The 14,024-nt window shown below is 48.0% G+C and overlaps 1 protein-coding gene across 1 annotated transcript; it reads left to right on the plus strand.

Moving 5' to 3' along the window:
• Window positions 1–684: 684 nt before the first annotated feature.
• Window positions 685–12,429, plus strand: LOC127577587 (frizzled-5-like). Its single transcript, XM_052028832.1, has one exon. It carries the CDS (start codon window positions 1,455–1,457, stop codon window positions 3,204–3,206), a length of 1,752 nt encoding a protein of 583 aa, XP_051884792.1. The 5' UTR covers window positions 685–1,454; the 3' UTR covers window positions 3,207–12,429.
• Window positions 12,430–14,024: the final 1,595 nt, after the last annotated feature.

Below are 14,024 nucleotides of genomic sequence, written 5' to 3' on the forward strand. Positions count from 1 at the left end.
GGTTTAGAGTTTCAAAGTTTCCAGACAACGTACTTTAAAAACCTGTACGAGTGCCAACCGTACGTAAACAGTGACATACATGATCCATTCTCCCTTTCCCCTTGACTGTGACTCCAGTTGCATTCACTGCCCTTTGAAATTAGTTTGCAATTTAAAGATATTTTAAAAGGGGGATTGGTCCAATCGAGGAGAATTTGGTGCGCTATTACTTTAAAAATTACCTTGAGGTTTGCTTAAAGTAACATGTGAGAAATGTCCCTTTAAAATAGTAAAACTCAGTACGGGTTGATACTACCACCCAGTCAGTCGCCTAGCTTTTATTGATTGGTTAATAAAATCATTTGTGGGTCTTTTTTTTGTTTGATTGCTTGATTGGCCCACGGGAAAGTTGGGCGGGAACCGGCAGGAAGCGCTAGGGTGTGTGATTGGTCCGCATACAGAGGGTGGAGCTTAGCTGTCATTTTCTTCGAGTTGTGAATGGGCAGAGCGTCCACCCCGTGGCTGTTGATTGGTAGAGAAAGACTATGGGAGGCGGGCTTTCGGTAAAACGCGCTCTCCGGTTGGCCTACACTGGCATAGACGTGTAGATTGACAGGGGAGGACTGCGCTTCACCTTAGCTACATTGTGTTTTCAAAAAAAAGTAACAATCTGATAGCGGAGCCGCAAGTGGAGCGGAGCGCAAGGCACCCAGAGGGGAAGGAGCCGTAATCCCGGGTAAATCTGCAACCGGAGTCCAAAGAGCAGTACATTCGGACAGAGGAAAGAGAGGTGGAAAAGAGGGGGGGAAAAAGCGAAAAACAAAACGAAAGAGGTAAATGCAAACTGCAGTTCGGAGAAGAGAGATGGAGAGTTTACCTGGGTTCCGATTTCTGTTCTCATAAGGAGAGAGGCGGTTGTGTATGTTGGGAGAAGGATTCGACTACGGGGTTGGCGCCAAGGACCTTCACACCTACCTAGAGATAACAGTAGAAGAAGTAAAATTGGAACATCTCTGAAAGTTTACACCTGAACGAGCCGCGAATGTCTCGATTCCTTATGCTGAGCCGGCGCTTTCACCTCAGTGTTCAGGGAAAAGCCACCCGGGCACTGAAGAACAGAGGCAGCCCTGGACACTTTGATCGTCAAACATATTGTAACTAAATCAATTTTATCAGCAAAAGGGCACGTAACGTGGAGGAAAAACACGGAAAGAATGATCAAATATTAAGATTTTTAAAATTTTGTTTTAACGATTTTCCTTGTTTGTTTTCGAGAGCGGCGGCTTCGGATGTGGCGCACATTTCACCTGAACTCACTTCTTCCCACATCGCGCCAGTTATGTCTGAGGGTGGTCAGGTGTGGCCGTGTTTAACCCTGCCGGGAGAGGAGGAATTGGGGCTGTAAAACTCCAGAGGCAGCGAGTTCGAGGAAAGGGTATCAGAAGTCGGCTGGATCCTTGTTTAAACTGGATATTATGGCTCCTCGTGTGCAGGAGCCCTCAGCCCTGGTCGGGGTCTGTGTGTGTCTCGTGGGGCTGGTGGGGGTTGCCCTCTGTGCTTCCAAGGCAATGGTCTGCCAGGAGATTACGGTGCCCATGTGCAAAGGCATCGGCTACAACCACACCTACATGCCCAACCAGTTCAACCACGACAGCCAAGACGAAGCGGGGCTCGAAGTCCATCAGTTCTGGCCCCTGGTCGAGATCCAGTGCTCCCCCGACCTCCGCTTCTTCCTGTGCAGCGTCTACACTCCTATCTGCTTGGCGGACTATATGAAACCCCTGCCACCTTGCAGATCCGTCTGCGAAAGGGCCAAGTCCGGCTGCTCCCCTCTGATGAGACAATATGGCTTTGCTTGGCCGGAAAGAATGAACTGCGACAAACTCCCTGTGCTCGGAGACCAAGACAACCTGTGCATGGATTACAACAGGTCCGAGGCGACCACCGTGTCGCCCCCGTTCTTAAAGCCCACTGTTGCACCCAAGGGTTCCGGCGGCAACAAGAACTTTCGACCCTCCTGGGCACATCCAGGAAACCAGCCCGCACAGTCAGCAGACTGCCCGGGAAAATGTAGCTGCAAAGACCCTCTGATCCCGATCTCCAAGGAGAGTCACCCGCTCTACAACAAGATCAGGACCGGCCGGTTGCTCAACTGCGCTTTCCCGTGTTACGAGCCGTACTTCAACCAGGAGGAGAGGACTTTCGCAACCTTATGGATCGGCTTGTGGTCGATTCTGTGCTTCATCTCCACCTTCACCACCGTGTCCACCTTCCTGATTGACATGGAGAGGTTCAAGTACCCAGAGCGACCCATCATCTTCCTGTCGGCCTGCTACCTCTTCGTGTCCATCGGCTACATAGTGCGGCTGGTGGCTGGCCATGCGAACGTGGCATGTAACAAGGACTATCACCACATCCACTACGACACCACCGGCCCCGCCCTTTGCACCGTGGTCTTCCTGCTCATCTACTTCTTCGGCATGGCCAGCTCCATCTGGTGGGTTATCTTGTCCTTCACCTGGTTCCTCGCCGCGGGCATGAAGTGGGGCAACGAGGCTATTGCGGGCTATTCCCAGTACTTCCACCTGGCCGCTTGGCTGATCCCCAGCGTGAAGTCCATCGCCGTACTGGCTCTGAGCTCCGTGGATGGCGACCCGGTGGCCGGCGTCTGCTACGTAGGCAACCAGAACCTGGACAACCTCCGAGGATTCGTCTTGGCCCCTCTGGTGATCTACCTGCTCACTGGGACAACCTTCCTCCTGGCCGGATTTGTCTCCCTGTTCAGGATACGGAGCGTCATCAAGCAAGGGGGTACCAAGACGGACAAACTGGAGAAGCTTATGATTAGAATTGGCATCTTCACGGTGCTCTACACCGTCCCAGCCACCATAGTGGTGGCTTGCTTCATCTATGAGCAGCACTCGAGGGAGAGCTGGGAGACGGCGCTCAGCTGCCCTTGCCCGGGAGCCGGAGATTACCCCCGACCCGAGTACGCCGTCTTCATGTTGAAGTACTTCATGTGCCTGGTGGTGGGCATCACCTCCGGCGTCTGGATTTGGTCCGGGAAGACCTTCGAGTCGTGGAGACGGTTCACCAGCAGATGTTGCCGGGCTCGGAAGCTGACCAGCGGGTCCATGTACAGTCAGGCAAGCACAGCCCTGACCACCAGGACTGGAGCAAGTGGTTCGGCAGCCTACCACAAGCAACTGGCGCTCTCGCACGCTTGATGCTCGGGTGACACACGTGCTTATACATATTGTAAATAAATAGACGTATATTATATATATCCCGAGGTACACCTACCCGAGACAATGTTTATCTGGTGAGTCTTTTACACTGTGGCTTGTTATTTGATGGGTTTCTGGATTGTCATCTTCAGGGACCTGGTTCCCAGTCGCTGGTGACCGATTATCAAAACCTCCGGTTGCATTTCAACTTGGGGAGATTAAACCAGCGGCCCGAGAGGCGGCGCTCCCCCCTCTCGCTCAGCCTGGGGGTGCTCATTTTCAGCTGGCTTTGCAACCCGCCCCGATTTTCCTTCGCAGCAAGCCAGACTTACGCCCAATACGCTCTCAAGGAGTTGGTTTGAAGAGAACCCTGCCTCCCCCACTATCATCCCCATCCCCATTGCTTTGGTCAACGACCTGTGGCTGTTAAACACTCGGGCTGTGATGCGACGCCCGCGACTTTGAGATGCAGTCCGCTCCCGGTGACCCAGCCGTGGGCAGCTGCGGTGGAGTGTTTGAGCAGAACCAACGCTGTTGCTCAGACTGATCCCCAGGCCGTTCTTGACCTGAGGTGAGTCGCGGCTTGACTCCAATGCTGATGGAAAATTCATCAGGCGGGAGTCCCTCCCACTGTCACCTGGGCTGGAGACCCTGTCGAGAAAAAGTAAACAAGTGGGACTTGGCTGGGGCGACCTCTGACCCGCCCCACCAGTGCTTCAAAGACCATTCAATTATCTGGCCTGGCAGGCAAGGTGGAGGGTGCCGTTAAAGGCGACACTGGTGGCAGGGTGCCGGCCGTCTCAGGAGGAGGGACAAGGGACAAAGGAAGATTAAGGTGTAGCTGAGTGGCTCACTTTGAAACAGGTGAAGTTGCCAGCTCCTGCTGATAACAGGGCAAATTCCACCCCAACCCCCACTCTGCTCCAGTATCAGGGAAGGAATAATACAAAAAAATTCAGTCAACAGGTGAACTGCAGCCAGTGAACCCAGACACAGGAGCAGGAAGGAGTCTTTTCACTGCAGCTGGTTTTATTGGGGAGGTTTTTGCTTTGTAAATGTGACCACATTATCTAATGAAAAGGTGAGCTAAAAGAAAAACAAGTAATGATCAAAAGCAGAGCATGTCATGACAACTGTGTCCTCCTGTGAGGCTGTTCCTATGGTGTCCAGGATTGTCGGTAGTCTTTTGTTAAGTGTTCATGCTAAATGATGTTGACTGGTTAGCTGGAATCTATTATTCCTGTGATCTGCTTAGGTTGCTTGTGGGTTGGACAAGGTCTGCTAGCCCAGGCACTGGATATGTTACCTTGCATCTTCCCCTGCACTCTCATCTTTCCTGTGATGGGGGAATCCAGTTCAAATTCTGCTGGGAGCACCTTCTCACATTGTTTTAAACAGTTCAGTGGGGGTGGGGTATCTCATTGAATTCTCTATCCAATGATTGATTCTGAATTAGTCAGAGATACAGCACGGAAAAGGGCCCTTCAGCCCATCGAGTTTATGCTGACCATCAACCACACATTTACACTAATCCTACGTCGATCCCATTTTATTCTCCCCACATTCCCATCAACTCCCCCGAGGTTCACCTACTTGCCTACACACTAGAGGCAGTTCACAGCGGCCAATTAGCCAACCGACCCACATGTCTTTTGGATGGGGTGGGGGGGAGCCTGTGCACCTGGAGGAAACCCACACGGTCACAGGGAGAACGTGCAAACTCCACACAGACAGCACCGGAGGTCAGGACTGAACCCAGATCTGATAGCTGCCTTCTAATTTAGCGAGAACATTTGTAAGGAACAGACAGTCAATCTATATCTTGTAGACCCAAACAGTGCAAGTCTGCAGACTTTTGAACTGTGATCCGAATCACAGTTGGGGTCAGTGTTTACCCTGGATGAGTTATGAACCCAGGCAGTGAAGTTCTTCAAACTATTTGACTGTGAAAGCATCACACTAATCCAGGTCTCATACGTGTGATTGCTTAGAAATTTTTAACACTTTTTTCCCAGTGCTGTGTGATTGAAAATAGTTTTTTTTGGGCATGAAATGCAATTTGAATTGTTTTCAGGTTGTTTCATATCACTCTGGAAATTCAAGCTGTTCTGGGCGTGAGTCACACTTTTGCCCCCTACTGCGATTTCTTTTTCCAGGGCACAGGAGCTAACATCGTTCCCCAGGCAGTGATCCCTTTGGAACATTTTGGGGAGGATGTTGGTCTATATTGTCCTGGGAGGGACATCAACCAAAGGCAGAACGAGTGTGTAGGTTCCCCTGATGGCTGAACATCCCACAGCTTCCACCTCACCAATGTGGGTGGCTGGAAGGGGGCAGCAGGGTTGGACCACAAATTCCCAATGACCCCCTCACCCCAGAGTTGGAGGCATCTATTGGCTTCCAATCCACCAATGGCCCCTCCCAACCTCTGCAACCTCTTCCAGCCCTATAACTCTGTTCGTCTCCACCATTGCAGGTGTGCCTTCTGCCCCCATGGGTCCTGAACTCTGGAACTGTGTGTCCATGTATTTAAGACACTCGCCACAATCCACCTTTTTGACCACTAGTCCCAATGTCTCCATGGGTGGTTTGGCATCGGTCCTGTGCATAATAAAGTACGTGAAGTATATGACATGTTTTACAATGTCAAGGGCATGACATAAATGCAGTTTATTATAGAATGTCAGCAATGAATGTCAGAGACAGTCCTGGTTTTAAGGATTCCAGATAAACAAGGAGGGAGACCCCCCCCCCCCCAGAAATGATCCACACACACACAGACTAGTGTACAGCATTATCTTAGCAGAGGCAATAACCCTTCAAGTTAAAGGCTCCAGAAAAACAACGGGCAACAGTTTACCTTGTGTACTTGCACTCTCGTCTTTACTGCCACAGTTGCAGTGTGCGTGCACTTCTTTCCTACCTGTGTGTTACTATCTCACTTACCTCGTCGTTCAAACCTAATAGCCCAGTAGAAGTTCATTCAGCCGAAGGTGCCTGTGTCGACCCAATTAACCCCACAGCTCCTGCTCAGTTGCCGTTGGCTCTGATGGGTTTTCCTTTGCATGTATGCAATTGATTTCAATATTTATCCATCACCAAAACAGATTACCTGGTCATTATCATGTTGCTAATTGTGTGAGCCTGTTTATGGACTTCCTTGGCTGTCAAATAGTTTCAGACCTCGCGAGGAATTCAAGTTATTTCTTCTTTCTTTGGAGGTTATGAGGGGTTTTGATAGATAAATCTTTTCTCTTTTTAAGTTATCCTGGAATCTGTTTCCACCATCCTTGGAGGCAAAGTATTTTGATGATGTTATGAGCTTGATCATCGTGGCAGTAGTGATCAGTATCTTGTTGAATAGTTTCAAGTCCTACTTAGATGGAGAGGTTCATCTCGTGGTCCAGTGGTCCTGCTGTATTGACCTGGTCTGTACCGGTGAAGGACTTGTGATTTGAAATAAGGAAAGATTTGCACGTCTGAAGCTTTTTTTTCATGGTCTCCAGTTGTTCCAAAGCACCTTACACCCAACAAGGTATATCCTCTGTTATTAAGTAGGAGCTGTGACAGCCAGTTTAGATAGCCTCTTCCTCTTCTTAGGCAGTCCCTTAGGCTGAGGGTGACTGGCTTCCACCCACCCTTGAGGAGTGGAAGTTGCCCACATGGGAACCTTTTGAGTTGGGAGTGGCCGTTCACTGTGGCTACCACATGGACTTGCCAGAGCCAATGGCAAGAAGGTCCAGGACAACTGGAGGGCAGGCTCTGCTGCATAGACTTAGCATAGGCATGAATGTGGATGGATGGCCACACACACACAACACAGTGTTGCGCACAACACATGAACATGCCCACGCCATCTCACCGGGCCCCTTCTCCCCTACCCCAATCTCCTCCTTCACCCTCTTCCCCTCTCTCAAACCCCCTCCTTCAGGACCTTTCCCTCCTGATTACCCCACTCTCCCTTCCCTTCACCCCTCCCCCACAAAACTCCCCAGCTGCCAACAGCTTGCTCCCAGCCAGAGTGGGACCACAGCCTGTCTATGTCTTCAGGGCTGCCCCATTACTCCCTCTCTCCCGTTCTTCCTCAAAATACTGAGGGTTCTTTTACGTCCACCTGGGAGGTCAGAAGGGGCCTCGGATTAATATCTCATTCAAAAGCTTTCAATGATGTAGCACTTGAGAGCTGGCTGAGATTTTGTGATTATCTCTCAGGGTGGAGGGAGGTGGCCATCGATGAACCTCAAGCCTTCTGACTCAGAGGTCGGCTGGTTTCACTGACACTCTATATTTTAAATTTACCTCATGATTCGTTCTATGAAAGCAATAGAAAATACGGCACCGTGTTATCTTAAACACAAGGGTGGGCGTCAGATCAATCTGTGTAAAAGCAGTGGGAATGGGATAAAAAAGATCTCTGCAGTGCTGGATTAGTATTCTGAACCTCATCAGTTTAAGTGCCACTGCTGGCAGTTTGATCAATGAAATAAAATCAATATAAATGACCATGAAGAGGTGGATTGTAGTTTAAAATGAACCTGACTGGTGGTAGTGAACCTTCTGCCTCTGTGTAGTCTACACCACACTCCAGTCTCAGCAATATGATGGATTTCCGGCTTCCCTTCTGAAAGGGTTTGGTGAACCCCAGCTGTCGCACACAGCACTGTCTCCTCATCCCAACCCTCTACCACATACAATTTTTTTATTGACTTGGCAATGCGCACAGCCATTGATCAAGGCCCACACATCTTTGGATACAAGTTTCTGTAATTGATAAACATAGTCAAAATTTGCAGGATGTCTGAATCTGTCACAGTGCTTGTCGCTCAGATGGAGGCTTGCGGGGGGCAAAGTTGCACAAAACACACTTTGTTTTTTTTGTCCCTGGTGTACTCACAGAGAGATACAGCACAGAAATAGGCCCTTTGGCCCAGCGAGTCCGCACTGACAATCAACCACCCATTTACGCTAATTCTACCTTAATCCCATATTTTAATTCTCCCTACACTTGCATCCACATCCCCCCCCCACCCCCCCCACTCAGGTTCCACCACTCACTACACATGAGCGGCTATTTGCAGTGGCCATTTAGCCTACCAACCCACAGGTCTTTGGGAGGTGGGAGAAAACCAAAGCATCTGGAGAAAACCTGCACAGTCACAGGGAAAACGTGCAAACTCCACACAGTCAGGATTGAACCTGGGTTCCTGGAGCTGTGAGCCAGCGGCTCTACTAGCTGCACCACTCTGTCGCAATGTAATTGTGCAAAGATTGAGTGTTTGCTGACCAAAATGTATTGACAATTTTTGGCAAATTATTGAGATCTGTGGTGCATTTGCAGTAATCCCGGTTTGTGGTGAAGCTTCAAGCACCAACAACCCTTTTGTGACCACTTAAAATAAAATCTGGAGAAATTGCTTTTCAACCCCTTAAGGTAATCAAACGTTTCAGTGGAGCTGAGGTAAAAGATCAGTCTCAAACTTTTTCAATGGCATATCAGGCACAGGGGGCCAAGTGGTCTGCTCCTGCTTTGTTTTCTTATGTTCTTCCAGTGGTCATAGCACTTGCCCTCAACTGTTGTAGCGCTCTCTGTGGGAGCTTGCTGTACATGACAGGACCACCTTGCCCCCTACGTCAGAAGGTACACCTCAAAAGTACCTCATTGGCTGCACAGCAGCTGCCTCACAGGATTCGATGCTGACCTTGCATGCTGTCTCCATGAAGTTTGCACATTCTCTCTGTGACCGCGTGTGTTCCCCCTCCTCACGTCCCCCCACCACCCCCCACCGCCCCCCCCCCCCTCCCCAGGTGCTCCGGGTGCTTTCCACTTCCCAGTGATGTACTGGGAGGTTAATTGGCTGCTGTAAATTGCCGATGGCATAGGTTAATGGCAAGAGGGGCAGGCACGGTAGTGTAACGGTTAGCTTAACGCTTTACAGCGCCAGAGACCCAGGTTCAATTCCGGCCGCCGTCTGTCAGGAGTTTGTACGTCCTCCCCGTGTCTGCGTGGGTTTCCTCCGGGCGCTCCGGTTTCCTCCCACATTCCAAAGACGTACGGGTTAGGAAGTTGTGGGCGTGCTATGTTGGCGCCGGAAGCACGGCGACACTTGCGGGCTGCCCCCAGAACACTCTACGCAAAAGGTGCATCTCACTGTGCGTTTCGATGTAATAAACACACGTGACTAATAAACATATCATATAATATCACCAGAACCAAAGGGGAGATGACAGGCATGTGTGAGAGAGAATAAGTTGCAGGGGTACAGGGGAATAAGGAGAGGGTGAATGGGACCGATAAGGCTGCCCTGATGGGTGCAGACCCAGACCTGATGGGCTGAATGGCCTCTTTTTGTATTGTAATCGGGAAACTGGATACACCCTCATATTTTAAGCTGGTGTGGTGTTGGATCCTTGTGACTGGAACAGCAGCCTTCAGTTCAAGTCACCTGGGACCATTGTGTTCTTGAAGCAGAATCAGGGGCAAAATATGCCCAAAAGAGATGGAATTGCTTGCAAATATTCTTTACAAAAGAATAAGATTGTCCTTATTTTATAAGGCACGGTACAGAACTTTGGTGTTTACATCGCACTAGGGAGGAGGAGTAGGGTTAGCACTTGTCAGCCTCTGGCTGATAGAACGGGCCTGAAGGGCCAAATGGTCTTCCTAAATCTCAGCAGAGTTGTACTGTCCCGGTAGATGCCACGGTTGGTGGGTGGGAGCCTAAGCTGCATCCAATCAGCATGCAAGTTTACTGCTGAATACAAGCCCACACTAAATCATTCACCCAAAATATTACTAAGGGAACTAGAGAAGCTTAACTCCAATAAATATTGCTCAATATTAAATTACAGTCACCAAAATAGGATACCATAACAGTCAGAGAGAGATACAGCAAAGAAACAGGCCCTTCAGCCCACCAACTTCACCCTAACTGCTAACCACCCATTTAGACAAATCCCATAATTATCCCATTTTCCACTCTCCCTACATTCTCATCAACGCCCCCCAGATTTTGCTACTCACCTACGCACCAGGGGCAATTCACAGCAGCTGTTTAATCTGCCAACCTGCACGTCTTTGAGATGTGGGAGAGAACTGGACCACCTGGGGTAAACTCACACCGGCATAGGAAGAACATGCAAACTCCACACAGACAGCACCGGAGGTCAGGATTGAATCCATCTCTGGCGCTGTGAGGCAGCAGTTCTACCACCCTACACCACTGTACCCACCCAGATACAAAAAACAACTCAGATCACCTCCTCTTCAGTGGAACCTATCAGTTTAAACTTGGACTGCTGTTTGAGATGCTGAATAATGGGTAGAACTTGTTGGAGCTCTTTAAATATCTTGCCCATTATTGTGAGAAGATTTTTGCTCCAATTATATAGGGTTCTGGTGAAACTGCACCTGGAGTACTGCATACAGGTCTGGTCACCCTACCTAAGGAAGGAGATACTTGCGAGAGAGAAAGTGCAGTGAAGGTTCATCAGATTGATTCTTGAGATGGCCAGTTTGTCGTACGAGGAGAGATTGGACGGTCGAGCGTTCAGCAGAATAAGAGGTGATCTCAGTGAAACATACAACATTTTTAAGAGGCTGGACAGGGTACAGGCAGGAATAATATTTCTCCAAGCCAGGAAGTCTAGAGCAGGGTTCACAGGCTGAAAGGGTCGGCCATTCAGGACAGAGGTGAGAAGAAATTCAGAGGATGTGAATCTTCGCAATTCTTCACCTCAACACAATTGTGGAGAGTCCATCATTGAGTGTATTCAAGACAGAGATTGATAGATGTTCGGACATCGAGGAAATCAATGCATGTGGGGTTCGTGCAGGAAAGTAGCGCTGAGGGAAACAGAATCAGTTGTGACCTTATTTAATTGGGGAGGAGGCACAAGGGGCTGAATTGTCTGTTCCTGCATCCATTTCTTCTACAGCACACACCCGTGTCTTTCACACTGCTAACTGGAGTGCCTCTGACCCCATCTGTGAAGTTGTTCTGCAATCATGCCAGTTAACTTTACATTGATGTGAAATCTGTGATAATTGGATGTCAGCATTACAACATTATCTGCACCCCGTTTTTTGTGATCCACCTTTCTGTCCCATGTGTGTTTGCCATTTTGACTTGCGTGCGTGTGTGTGTGTGTGTGTGTGTGTGATTGTGCGCGTGCACATGTGCGCACTTTGCTGGTTTACACAGAATAGCAAGTGCCCTCTAAGCCCTCCATAGCTGGTGTCTTCTAGCTGTTAGCCAGTTGGTAAGCACTTTCCGAGGAAGAAGTTTGTGGGTTCAAGAACCCCAATCTGAAGACTTGAGTACAAAATCTAGGCTCTAGTGCAGTTCTGTGCAGTCAGAGGTGCTGTGCTTTAGATTAGATGTTAATTAAATGTCCCCTTAACTGGACATGAAAGATCCTCTGCTGGGTAGTCCTTCCCATGACATGGCCAATATTTATCCCCCAAATATGACGATACATATAGTCATCCAACTACCTTCTTTTGGAGGTACTTTGCATCCACAAAATCAATGAAGACACTTTCAAAAGGTTGGATAGTCTGTTTTTTAAAGCTTGGTACAATGGCACATGATCAAAGCTACCTGAACAGTCACTGCACCTGTCCCTCAGTTCAGTTGCACTGTATTTTGTTCAGCTGGACTGCAGCCTATCAGTTTTGAAGCAATAGAGTTTATTGCGGAAACTGCAATACTTTCTATTTCCTTGTTGTGCTTCTAAAATCCTGCTCCAAAATAACACTTTTAAAAGCCTCCAAAGAAATGGCTACCCAGATCAAGTGGGGTGGTGGGATGACTTGTATTTAAGAAGAACATTCCTTTCCTGTTTAATTAATACTTACCCTCCTTGGAGTCTATTGCACGAAAAATCATCAGGAATAATGTAAGTTATTCTGAATAACGAATGTAAATAATTCTAAGTATTTCTAGCTAAATACGGGTTTGTTGCAAGTCTATTTATACCTGGACAATCTCTAGGCTCATAATTCAAACCAGCAATTTGTACATACCACATAAACATGTCACAGCTCCTTAAGTGAGGATATAAGTTAACTTCAACTTTCCCTGTCATCCCATCATGATCATTTTATATAGTTTAAAACTTTGTATGTATTATATTTTGCAAAAGTCTTGAGATTTTATAAAGATAAATGAAAAGTAGGTATTTATGAAAAACATTTCTGTCTTCTATTTTTTGTTCTTGTTGTTTGTTTTAGGGGAAAATAAAATTGGAGTTGATGTAAGTTTGATCAATATTCCTGTGATTTCTTTCCTCCCTCTTCTTTATTCTCTTTACAAGTTCTTCACAATATTTTTATCTGTGAAAGTGATAACAATGTGAGAATTGGACATTCCTGTGGTGAAGGTACACGAAGAAATTTGCAGTGACATCATACAGACAGCTCTGCTGGAGTTTATCCGTTATCAGTATTGGGCATGGCTGAGTGGTGACATTTCCATCTCTAAATTAGAAGGTCGTGGATTCAGGTCATTGATAGCACAGAATCTGCACTGTTGTGATGAGTGCAGTACTGGGAATTGGGTTGGAGTTGCTGCTTTTTGGATGAGGCTTCTGAACTCAAGTGGATGATGAAGAAGAATGGGGGAGGGAGAGTGACGAGGGAGACTACTCCCACCCTCGGTCAATATCTGAAACATATGATGGCAATTGGTACATTGCCTGTGGGATCTTGCTGTGCATAGATTGCCTGCTAGAATGACCATGACCAGGAGTTATTAATGAGCTGTGAAGCACTTAGGGATAACTCAGGGCTGTCAGTAAATAACTTTGCTCATTGCTGTAGTGCACCTTGCGGTGTAAGGGGCTTGTCTTAAAGTAAACCCCAGTAATAGTACGAAGTAGCTGCATGAAACTTCAGGGCAGTCTATCAGAATCAGAAGCAGAATAAGGTTTATTATCACTGACTTATATGTCATGACATTTTTTGTTTTGTGGCAGCAGTACAGTGCAAAGACATAAAATTACTATAAATTACAAAATAAATAAATAGTGCAAAAGAAGGTATAACGAGGTAGTGTTCATGGGTTCATGGGCCATTCGGAAATCTGATGGCGGAGGGGAAGAAGCTGAAACATTGAGTGTGGGTCTTCAGGCTCCTGTACTTCCTCCCCAATGGTAGTAATGAGAAGAGGGCATGACCTGGATGGTGAGGGTCCTTAGTGACGGATGCCGCCTTCTTGAGGCGCTGCATCTTGAAGATGTCCTCAGTGGTGGGGAGGATTGTGCCTGTGATGGAGCTGGCTGAGTCTATAACCCTCTGCAGCTTCTTTCAATCCTGTGCAATGGAGCCTCCATACCAGGCTATGATGCAACCAGTCAGAATGCTCTCCACCGTACATCTACAGGAATTTGTAAGTCTTTGGTGACATACCAAATCTCCTCAGACTCCTAATGAAGTAGAGCCACTGGCGTGCCTTCTTTGTGATTGCATCAATGTGTTGGGCTCAGGATAGATCCTCTGAGATGTTGACACCCAGGAACTTGAAGCTGCTCACCCCTTCCACCGCTGACCCCTCAATGAGGATTGGTGTGTGTTCTCCCGACTTCCCCTTCCTGAAGTCCACAGTCAATTCCTTGGTCTTGCTGATGTTGAGTGCAAGGTTGTTGTTGCGACACCACTCAACCAGCTGATCTATCTCACTCCTGTACGCCTCCTCAACGCCATCTGAGATTCTATCAACAAAAGTGGTGTCATTGGCAAATTTATAGATGGTGTTTGAGCTGTGCTTAGCCACACAGTCATGAGTGTAGAGAGAGCAGAGCAGTGGGCTAAGCACATAT

The sequence above is a fragment of the Pristis pectinata genome, chromosome 1 (genome assembly GCF_009764475.1).
Source record: "Pristis pectinata isolate sPriPec2 chromosome 1, sPriPec2.1.pri, whole genome shotgun sequence".
NCBI lineage: Eukaryota > Metazoa > Chordata > Chondrichthyes > Rhinopristiformes > Pristidae > Pristis > Pristis pectinata.